We start from the raw sequence: 11,804 nt of genomic DNA, 5'->3' as shown, positions 1-11,804 counted from the left end.
AAACACTGTCGTACAATCCCATGTGAGGACTTGTCATGTTCCCACAAATAGAGCCGGCCAAATGTGCGGGTTTGAACCGCACATTCGGGACCGGTTCGTACGGAAACCGTAAAAAATTCGGACCGAACCGGGCCGGTTCAAACCCGCCCAACCCGCTAAATTAGGTGAACCGAATACGAATTCTAATTTCAGAACCCGGAACCGCACGAGCCCGCACAGGCCCGCACGAGCCAAGCCCGCACGAGCCGCACGGACCAGGCAACTCGCACAGCCCGCACGAGCCCGCACAGCCCGCCCGCGTTATTCTGGAAACACGTATGGACAGCTTGGAGTCTCGTATGGACAGCTTCTCCTCTTGATCGGAGCTGTTGTTGCCTTTACTGGTAGGTGCCTCCATTTCCTTCATTTTTCTTTGTATTTGTGTGTTACTAATTAATTACTTTGTGTGTAGTTTCGTGTCTATCTCTATGTTTCGTTTTTCAATTGCAACCAGTCCACTGATTTTATTTCAACTGTGTATTTATTCTAGTAATGTATGTGTATGTATAAAGCTTTAATAACAATCAATTTCTGATATTATATAAATTTAACCCTATTAGGTCCCAAGGATTTCCCACGTGTTTCCAGAATAGCAGGGAGGCTGGCTGGTCGTACAAGTACACAAACACAACACATGAAGGAAAAGGAAGGCTGTATCTGTTCAACCCGTCAGCCCGCGTGCCAGCCCGTGAACCGCCTGCACGCTGTGAGCCATGAACCGCCTGCGAGCCGAATCCGGATTACCGTCTGTCAGCTCAACACAGCCCGGCCCGATTCGCTCGCCTTCCAATGCCGGTTTAGTATTCATATTTTTCGGTCCCAACCCGCTACAAACCCGGCCCGGCCCGCACGACCCGCACGGATGACCACCTCTACCCACAAATGCCGTAGCACCAGCAGTCCAGTACCAATACAAATGCATGCAAGTATCGGCCATAATTGGAATGTAGGTATTTTTGTAAAAAATCTTTAAAATTAAGTTATTTTTATCGTGGTTTCGAAATTGGACGGGGTAAAGAGAGCATGCGGTAAGATCCGGTTGACTATAGGGCCTTTGATTGGACGAGATAATATGGACACCTAGAATATTAGCCGGCAATTAAGGAATTTTAAATACTATTCGTCAAGGTCACGTGCCCCGCCCGCTTCAAGCTGGTGTTGAATCAATAATCATGAATGTACTGAATGTTTTTACAAATTCGAATACGACCAAATAATTAATTAAAAAATAGTATAGGGTGGCATGTTTCATGTGCGAGGGAGCGAGGCCTGTTACTGTCTGGTGGTGACTTCAGAATTTTCGTCATCTATTAAACAGGCCATGTCTGTGGCATTTTATGAAATCCTAGTACGTTATTAGAGTTCAGTATTATGATCTTCGTAACTTTTCATTGACTTTCGATTATGAAATATAAATATCTGTAAATTTCAGTTTTACGATTTTGATACATTTAATTTATTTTATAATTATAATATAGATAACTTATTTTTCATTTAGATATAAAAGGGATCGTGTTTTTTTTAATAATTATACTTGTATGTATTTGGCATGATAAAGAATTATACTTGTATGTGTTAAAAATGGCAAAATGGCATTTAGCAAAAAAAAAAAAATGGCAAAATGGCATTAGCAAGTAAAAATGGTGATTGTGCCGGAACATAAGAAAGTTGAAAATTAACTTTGCCACGTGTTCAATGTTTTGACTCCATTTGGACAACCGTGACAAGGGGCACACAAGACAAGTGTGTCCAGGTTAGGAGTAATGATTGATTAGGTGGTGTTGTCTTAATATAATACTCCTCCTATCCTAGGTGCCAAGCTAGATCTAGATTATAGGGGACTAGTTCCATGGCAACTTCCACTAAATAACACTCTTAAAAGAGGGTTTGTTTGTTTGTTTAAAGTGTAGGTTTCTCCGTGCATCAGAATCTCTCCCTGTTAATTTTTCTTTCCCTTTCAGGCACATCATATTTATAATTTCACATCACCACTTAACCATTTGCTGCAGAGTCATCGATTATGCTCTCAAGTCTCAACCAGCACTTGCATAATTCAAAAAGGTTGAACTAGGATTAGTATAAACTTCTTCAACATTACTAGTTTACAACTGTTGCTCTACATTTTGATCCCCTGGTACAATCACTTCACATGACTGCATTTTCCTTTTGTGTTCACTTTACTTGAGCATTCAAAGTTAATTATATGTCAAGGTCATGAAAGTTCTTGAGAGTTGTATATTTTCCAATATATTAAATTTTTAGGTATTCCTAACTTCTGAGAGGACTGAGGAAGGCATAGCATTTGCTGCTAGATATCCTGATTTAGATGCAACTTTTACACGTCAACATGAAATGCATATCAATGCAACATGAAACAAAACAACAATTTACACCTTCAAAAATTTTACTATCAAGAAAAAATTCAAATGGTTCAAACAAGGGTATTTAGATATATATACTAACAGGCTAGAGATAAACATGTATAGCCCAAAGCATAATAATTTGGCAATTAATTTTACAATTTCACCTAGATGGGGTTTCAGATGGCTGACTGTTCAAGGCAGAATTTGAGGGAATGGAAGGCAGGGATCCATTTTCTTGGGGGATTGGTCCACCCCACTTAGGCTCTCCATCTGATGGCTCGATCACATGAACTGAGCCATCGGTCATTCCGAGGGCAAACTGATTAGAATCAGTAGGATGTGCTGCAATGACCGCTGGGAAGACATTGCTGTTGTTGCTGCAGAGTTATAAACCAATTATCAAAATGTTAAACCGGACTCTACCTGGCAATACCACTTAAACATGCCAACAATAGACATATGAGCATCAAACTTCAATAACTGAGAAAGCATCCACTTACAAGTCATGAAAGGCACGCACACACAAAGGGAGTGAATAATAAAGTTAAGTTGGTTGCAGCAGTATTGCATCTCCCAGTTTTAATAATTTTAGAAGTATTAAAGGTAGATGAATAGATTGCATTGCCATTACTATCGCAATTGATACTTTTGGAAAAGTGATCTATACACAGAGTCTAAAGAACGACTAAGAGATATTCCTAATATTCCTCTATCAACTTTTACCTGGTTACCAAGTTCGCAAACGTAAACTGGCCAAGCCAAAGAAATAAAAAATGACCTGATGTGTTACATAAACTTTGTACAACCTATAGTTCCATACAATATCTCCTATTTGTTTAGGAATCAAATTGTTAGGCCCCAAATCTACAAGCAGAATAAGACGATATGGCATTACCTTGGAAAATAATTAAACGCACAGCAAATAACAATATTTGTAGTTAATACTTCTATTCGCTACAGAAAGATTGTTGTGAAGAATTTTATCACAATATTATATGTAAGATTCAACAGAGGCAACATTATGCTTTTACAAATGATAAGTAAAAAATTTCAGTAGCATACCTGGATAAAGACGAAGGGATATAGGCAGCGGATGCTATACGACATCGAAGCCTCAAACCATCCACATCAAAAATTCCAATAGCTCCATCACAAAATCCAACAAAAATCAGCAGCCCGTCACATGAGTATATTGCACTTGATATGGCAGCAGGAAGCGAGTCCCTGGGAGACCACTGTAATAATTTTAATTTATAGGTTAGGAGCATTAAAACATTGTTGAATTAAAAAAAATTGAAAAGGTCAAAAAGAAAGATCAGGTTGAATTCTAATCTCCTGATAACTGTGAGCAAATTTTAAAAAGTACAAAATGTTGTTACTTGTTAAATATTGCCAGCCGCTGAGCATAATAATTATATTTGCTATGGCCTATGGCATGTAACAGTGACATGAAAGGAATTAGAGCATCTAGAAGCACACCCTTTAGGAGTGCCCTGTATGGCCAAATCAATAAAAAAAATTAATTTCTCTATCATCAATGTCATACTTGGCAACTTTTTGGGAATAAATGCTTCAGTAGTTGGCACCCTTAAAAGGTGCCTACATGAACCCAACACAAATAAAAAATAAAAAATATAGCTTTACATGAGATAAGCGAGAGTGATATATGCTTTCTGAACAATAATTTTTTGTGGTTTATTCATTTTAACTTTTCTTCGCATTCTTTGGGCACCCTATGATGGCTCCAACAAGAAGAAACACAAAAGACCAGTGCAACATAAGTTGGCAATCTTATAGGCACCCTTAGATGTTTTTAAAAACTAGGTGTACAAGCATGTTGATGAAAGAAAAAAGAAGCAAAAGCATGTCCACAAAAGTAGCTAATTCGAAGAGTTATATTTGTGTTTAAGATAAACCAATTTTTTGGTACTATGTCCAGAAAGATCACTTACCAATCGCAAGCATTCAAGTTGGCTATCATAAATACCAATTTGGCTTTCATGAACAACAAGTAGATGAGTTTGATCATTATGAAACTGAACTTGTGTTTCGCCAACCAGGGGAGCTGAGTGACTAGGTGGCGTTTGTAACGGCCTTGCCATTCTCTTTTCCCAGCCCTCAATGTTCCAGACGCACAGCTGTGATCCGGACAAAGAAACATACTGTTGGTTATGCAAATTACCTTATGACATAAATGCTTAAATTTGTTCTATTATCTGCCACTTGCCTGTGCATCAGCTCCAGACGACACAAGTACATTTAATGTCTTTGAAAAAGCAAGTCCTGTGATTGGTTTCTGGTGACCCTTCAGTTTGGTTTTGACCTGTAATCATTGATGAATATACAATTAACATCATAACAACTCAGGGAAAATTAAAATTCGAGAATTTTGAAGACCGAGACAAGGATCGACTCAATTTTTTCCTGTATTAATTAGCATCAAGATAAGCACCACGATATCAGAGAACCTCGTGTTTAGAAATGTTCTCCCGTCTCATCTTGGTGTCTAGTTATGCAAAAAAAATATTAAGCCTCACTATTCTAACAATTTTGTATGCTAATTCACATCTAACGAAGATTCTTAAGTCATTATCATCTTATTAATGCTATAAACCACAAACACTCTAGTACCAATAAGTTAATTCAACTAAACATCTTTCATAGTTAATTATTTTCCAGCCTTCTATGCTGTTTCCTTGAGCACTCAAAATTTTTACGTCATTTAAGAATCTAAACTGACACCTTAAACAATATATGGTTTAGCAACTGTCTACAAAAGGATGAGTTCATGACCATAAAACTACTATTGCAATAATCATATGCAGCATTTTCTTGCAATATTCCAAACAAGTACAGCAGCCTCTTGACATGAAAGCATAGCCTAATTACCTCATCAACCCTGACATTGTATATCTGAATAGTTGAATCCTCCATTCCAATAGCAATAATATTATTATCTTGGGGATGGAACGCCAGATATGTTGCTGCTGGAGGAGGAGGCATAAATGTTGTCATGACCTGGAGAATCGAGTCCATATTAAATATTTTAAACTATTTTTTAAAATATGGTGTGCAACCATAGTGTAATCTGGTACTTGATTAGCAACCAATGCAGTGAGAAAAAACAGAAAAGATTACAACAGACCTTGAAGGTCATCATGTTAAACAAGGACACTTTCCCACCCGAAGCAGACATGACGTAAGAATCATTTTTTGATAAAGCAATGCATGCAGCTGAGTCTTCGGCTGCTTTACCATCATTCAAGTCATTAGACATAGGAACTCCACTTGGCGGCTGCCACAACTGTGGCATGATAGATGCTGTAGACTGACCAAGAACAGAAGGAAAACAATCAAACAACAAAGGTCAAAAGTAAAAATTGATTGTTATTAAGTTATTTTCTTATTACAATACTAACTTTCCCTGAAGGATTACGCTCACTACGCTGCCATTTCCAGAGCTTATGAGCAGCAGTGGAAGCAAGTGCCAGCAAAGCTAATCCTGAATTTGTGTAAATTAACCGCATAACCTGTAGTTCATGCATTTGAAGTTTAACTTTATGCAAAACAAATGTCAAATACATCAAGAAAACCCTAAAATAAAATTAAAGCAAGAATGTCATTTAAGAAATTGGCGTTATCTAAATATTAACGGTGTGACTTAATTTTTGAATCATCAAAGACATAATAATAAAAGAAACTTGTGATTGTCATGTTGACTAATATTGAAGAAATATATATCTTTATCTACAAAGCATGCTTATAAAATATACCTTACTAGCTGTAAATGAATCAGGTAACCGTATAGCCCTTAGTTGACTTGATTCTTTTATGTCAGGAAACTTCCAGGCTACTATTTTGTCAGTGTTGTCTAAAATCCTTGGCTTAATATCTGCCATCTTGCTACTCTCTGCAGTAGCCTGTAAATATTTCACATTAAAAGAAAGCATGTAAACTCATAAAGCTACTTAAATGAATAGGATTAAAATAATTGACAAAAAGGAATATTTACATGATTGCCAATGGATAATGGAGTCTGCATTCTTTCAGCACGCTCTAGATTTGGTTGTATAGGGTTAGAAACATTATGGCCCAGGGCGCCAGAGAACGAAGGCTGTGAAATAGATAATAACATTCTCAGATCCAGAGCCATGACTAGTGAAAAAAAAGAAACAATTAAATTAAAATCCTACTTTAATATTGGCTGCTTCTGAGAAACCGCGAGACCCATCGAATGTCCTGCTCTCCAGCATCCTCAACATGCGCTGCCCATCATGATTTGCAATAACCTTAATAGCATTTTCATTGGCTGTTACGGCCAGTAATGAGCCTTCCTTGTTAAACCTTAATTTAGGACTTGCCTGCATAATTATAGACATAAGTTTTATTGCGAGAGAACAACTCAAAAGATGCATGTTTATCAACTAGTATTTTAATATTATGTACTAACGGGCAATCCACCATCAGCATCAATAGTTGTCAGAATGTTGTTGTTATCCATGTCCCAAAACTTTATCTGAAATTCATCACCAGCAGCTAGGAAACGATTCCTAGTTGTGTCAAACTGAACAACCCCTAGTGAACGCTTTCGAAAACCTGAGTATGTTCTCTTAATAGCTCCTTCACTTTCATTCCACTCCACAAGGTGTGATTCACCTTCTTTGCTTGTCCCACAAGAGAAAAGTCTAGAAAACAAGGCAATTAGGAACACGAGAATAACTAAAGAAGACACTGAAACTCAGATTTATATGGTATGCTGTCAGTATACTGAAACTATCAATATTTGGTAGGGAATATAAACCTGGTTCTATCAGCACTATAAGCCATTGTGGTGCACCAGCGTCCAGGGGCATCATAATCAACTCTTGAACCTAGACAATCATATAGCCATGCTTTGATTTTCCCATCAATAGCAGTAGAGAAGATAAACTGCAAAAAATGTGGACAAGGGGAAAGGGACGAGAGATATTAATTGAGCTCATTCTTTATTTAAATGTGTAGGCAGATAAAAAGGCGAGATGCAGAAGTAAAACTTCAAAAATTACCTGTATATTCTCTTTGGAGTGAGGGCATACAGAATAAACAGGAGCCTCATGACCCTCAAATATATACTGTCTTCGTCCAGAAACAGCATCCCAAACCTATTAAATGGACATGGATATTGTAAATATCATGTAGCATGCTTTAAGAATATTATATCTTATGTCCAACTAATTAATACCTTAATCGTCTTGTCATCACCACATGTTACAATGCAAAGTTGCTTGTTGGGATGAGCAAAGGCAATATCATTTACACCACCAATGTGAGCATCAATCTACAACATACAAAGAGTCTCATAAACTTGGTTTTCACGTACACATGTAGCTTATGGTTCAAAGGTAGAGAGAACAGCATGTTCATGTACTTATAAGATTCAGGGGGCTTACCTCTAAATGCTGTCTCAGTTCTCCTGCTGGATTATATGTGTAAATCTGAACTATATGCTTTGAAAAAGCAACACCTAAAAATTTGTAAAATAAGTTGCATATATTTACGCAAGATGCTCTACAAAAAAAAATATACAGAAAAACATCCTATTAAGTAAAGGTTTACCAAGTATAGCTCCATCTGGACCCCATATGCACCTATTGACAGATATTGTTGCATCTTTTACCAGATTTGTCTGAAATATTTTATTAAGAATTGTCAGAATATTTAACGCAATTGATAAGCAATAGCTCATTTTTGAAAGGACAACTGAGGACTATGAACTTCTCACCTGCAACGGCATTGAACAAGCTGACAAATCCCACACCTTGAATGTTTTGTGCACTAGCCTTTCACGAGATCCAACTTCCCAAATACTAATATCACCAACATTGGTTCCAACTACAGAAAAGGATGATATATAATATTAGTCATCAAGTACTGAGAACTGTATATATTCTTCATTTTTACTATTTGTTTACGCATCAGAGATCAATTCTGAACTAACCCAAAAGAACAGTCTGTTGCTGTGGATGAAAATCCATGCTCATGACGTTCGACCCTTGATTAAGGATCCGCACAACAGTTTTTGGAAGATCATCTGGCGAGTACATATTGAGAGGATGTGTTGATCCGGAGAAAGAGACCTGTATAACATGATTGCGCATGTTAAATTTAAAGTTCGAAATCAAGACCTGGGTAAAAAATTGAACAGTCCTGTGCAGTAGAAAGAGTTTTCATACATCTCAAAGCAATTCAGTTCACCCATACCTCATCAGACTGACCCGTGCGCAGACGCTTCATCAAGTGTTCTGAATCACCCATTTGGTACTCCATTCCAGGAACGCCAGGGGGCATCCTGGGGTGCTTCAGGAAAGCAGCTGCTGATACTGGTAATAATTATTGTGGTTGACACACAACATATAACAATAGCTTCAAAAGAATCTATTTGCCACTAAAAAGGATGAAGACCAACCTGCACCAGGAGATTGAACCAGGCCGGGGGGGCCAGATGGAACAGCAGCATGAGGCATGGAAGGATTGGGACTTGACATCCAACCTGCAATTGCACTCGGAGAAGGAGACACAACTGGCTGGAATGGCTGTTTACAAAAAAAGTATTTCCTAAATGTTTGTTGAATGAGTACACAAAAACAATTGCAAAAATTCCATCTTACTTACATTATGACCTCCAAGCGGAGGGAAAACCCCAGCTTTTGGAACAGGACCAGCAAGTAGATTGTTAGTCGGTGGAGGAGCACGAGCTCCATTGCTAGAAGCACAAGTATGATCGATAAAAAGTGTCTTAATGTCAGGGTTTGGACGTGGGTTCTTGCAAAGTTGATGCTGCCAATTAAGACTGACAATCACAAATTACTCTAATTAGACAGAAATTTTAGAAAATACGCAATGCCTATGGAAACCAACATAAATACGAAGGAAAAAAATAGTGTGGCTAGGGGGAAACCTTTGATTAATCAATGTCCGCAAACGCGAAGCTTTAAACGTTGGGAACGCAAGTTTGTCACGAAACAAGGGATTCGCCTCTATAAGCTTTTTCAATTCAACCAGCATAATGCTGCGAGCTGATTTTGTGTCCCCGTACTTGGAAAGCTGCTCATTTTGCCTATTAAGTATTGACCCAATAAAAAAAGATAAAAAAGGAGTTGGCAGAAAGCATCAGATCCTTTGATGAATTATTGCTCAAGTGAATTAGCCATAAAGTACCCAAAAGGTCTTTCTCATAACAGACTATCGAGAGTACTTAATACCTGAAATTATCGAGAGTAAGCAACTGAGTGATTTCTTTGAAAAGGTCTTCATTGAAAGAGGAGAACACCTTTAGATCTTTTACTAGAATCTCAGCAGCTTTAGGACGGTCATTCCTGAGAGTAATAACAAGATATTAAATTTAAAAAGACTTGGCCTTTGACAACAAATTAACTAAAGAATTGGCAATTAAATTTTACTTATCAAGAGCTTCCAGATATTTCTGTTTTCTGAGTTCGAAAAATATCTTCATTGAGTAGCGGTTATCCTCGACCTTTGTGAAACCACATAAATAGCGTTCAACTTCATCCCACTCACCTGCCTGAACTTGATCCTCAAAGTACTTCATATTGAAGTAGAAGCCAGACTCATGTTCCAGCCTGATCAGGATAATTCGCAGGAAGTTTCTTAGTAAGAAACAGATTTTTTTAAATACAGTTTTTTTCTCAAAATTTAATATCTATGTTTGGACCAATTTATATAAGATCCTACACTGCAAAATATCATAAATTAACAACAAGATAGAGCCGAAAAGCTAAGATAAGATATGCTAAATAACTTACTTATGGACGGTATCTTTGAATTTCTCCTCGTCCAAGAATTGCAGTATCAGGAAAACTAGTTCCCGACTCAAAGACGACATGGTACCTGCTCCCGGGATCCCGAAATACTCCAGTGCAGAAGTCCGGTATTAACAAAGATTCGCAGTGTGTAGAACAAACACAGGCAGGTATGCGAACTATAATTATCCACTTTACTTGCCAAGAATTCTGCAAGATTTAAGCATATGCTCCTTGCAAATTCTTAAAATTCAACACACAACCCTTCAACCAGCACTAAACTAATAAAAAAGAAAGCACCATATAATCCTAGGAAAAGAGAAGTTGATCCCACTTCCTGTACAAAAACAATTAAGCATAAATATCCAAAATAAAGAGAACTGCATGAACTGTAACTACCAACCATAATGCCACAACAATCAAGACCTTGAATCCAAAACCCCCCATTTTCTTCTAATTAAATTGAAAAGCTCCGAAATATCATTATACTCCAACAATTAACCTCATCACAAACAAACAAACAACTCCAACCACAATCAGAAACTACCTCAACAAGAAGAAAGACACAAAGTTTCCTACAAAATGAGCCTTTAATCAACCCAAGATTTATCCAAAAAGCATTAAACACAAAAACAAAACAAAACCCATTAACATTAACTAAAATGGGTCATCAAAGATTCCATCTTTATCTCATTTCCACATACCAACAAAAAATTTAAAATCAATGGGTTACTTCAAATTAGCAAGAAAAAAGAAAAGCCCATTTCAGATCCACGCCCAAGAATTCAAATTGCGTGTATATTAAAGATAAGGGTTTGAAAAGAGAAGCTTACCTAGGAGCATCAAAAGTAACAAAGCTAGGGTTTTTACTTTCTAAAGCACTTGTTTCTTTATTTTTTCTCTGGTAAGAAGACTGGAAACAAAACACAAAAACCTCTTTGTACTTTCTCTTTATGTCTTCTTTGTGTATATAATATATGCGTGTATGTTGTATAGGATGGGATTGTACACGTTATTTTGTTTCTCTCTCTAAAATATCCTTTTATACTAGTACTTGGCTGTGTCTGGGCTTTCTCACTTCTCTCACTCTCCAAGTCGCATCACTGTTGCTGTCTTTAATACCCTTGGGCTTTTTTAAAACCACAGAGCTGTTGCCTAGGGTAAATGACTGAACAAGAATATTTGTTTATGGGGTGATATTAAAAATAAACAGTTTAGACCAAAAATAATAGATTAAATTTTACATCTGGTTATAGAAAATTCATGCTTTTTTAGATAATATGAGGCAAATACTCCCTCCATCTCATCTCATATTATCTCATATTATGTGTCACATTTTATTTTATAAAAGTCAAATTTACCGACTTTTGACTAACGATTAAATATTACTCGTATATTATTTCGAAAAACTAAAAATTATAGATTAAAGTAGATTAAATCTACTTTCCGGTGTTGTAATTTTTTTATTTTGTTCAATTATAAATTATTAATAAATTTCAGTCAAACTTAAGTCAATTTGACCGGCACAAATCCAAAGAAAACAAATAATATGAGATGGAGGGAGTAGAAAATTCATGTTGGTCAGGGAGTATATTAATGACAG

General features: G+C 36.9%; 1 protein-coding gene across 3 annotated transcripts; it reads right to left on the bottom strand.

Annotated features, from left to right (window-relative positions):
- Window positions 1–2,409: 2,409 nt before the first annotated feature.
- LOC141664390 (protein TOPLESS-RELATED PROTEIN 2-like) lies at window positions 2,410–11,238 on the bottom strand. Of its 3 annotated transcripts, none has more exons than XM_074470332.1 (26): window positions 11,035–11,238; window positions 10,205–10,538; window positions 9,842–10,021; window positions 9,644–9,757; window positions 9,340–9,498; window positions 9,054–9,231; window positions 8,848–8,974; window positions 8,643–8,755; window positions 8,380–8,518; window positions 8,164–8,273; window positions 7,998–8,067; window positions 7,832–7,905; window positions 7,624–7,719; window positions 7,448–7,543; window positions 7,204–7,331; window positions 6,853–7,087; window positions 6,596–6,763; window positions 6,415–6,516; window positions 6,176–6,322; window positions 5,822–5,932; window positions 5,548–5,730; window positions 5,292–5,420; window positions 4,630–4,725; window positions 4,355–4,540; window positions 3,465–3,637; window positions 2,410–2,779 (listed from the first exon to the last, which is right to left on the bottom strand). In XM_074470332.1, the coding sequence occupies exons 2-26, from the start codon at window positions 10,282–10,284 to the stop codon at window positions 2,563–2,565; spliced, it is 3,411 nt and encodes a 1,136-aa protein (XP_074326433.1). In that variant the 5' UTR covers window positions 10,285–10,538; window positions 11,035–11,238; the 3' UTR covers window positions 2,410–2,562. The 3 variants fall into 3 exon arrangements, with proteins under 3 accessions (XP_074326433.1, XP_074326432.1, XP_074326434.1); XM_074470331.1 differs by having other exon boundaries at window positions 8,643–8,761; window positions 11,035–11,237; XM_074470333.1 differs by having other exon boundaries at window positions 8,643–8,752; window positions 11,035–11,237.
- Between the last annotated feature and the right edge of the window lie 566 nt (window positions 11,239–11,804).

The sequence above is a fragment of the Apium graveolens genome, chromosome 6 (genome assembly GCF_009905375.1).
Source record: "Apium graveolens cultivar Ventura chromosome 6, ASM990537v1, whole genome shotgun sequence".
Lineage (NCBI taxonomy): Eukaryota > Viridiplantae > Streptophyta > Magnoliopsida > Apiales > Apiaceae > Apium > Apium graveolens.
This window is presented reverse-complemented; position numbering and strand designations above follow the sequence as displayed.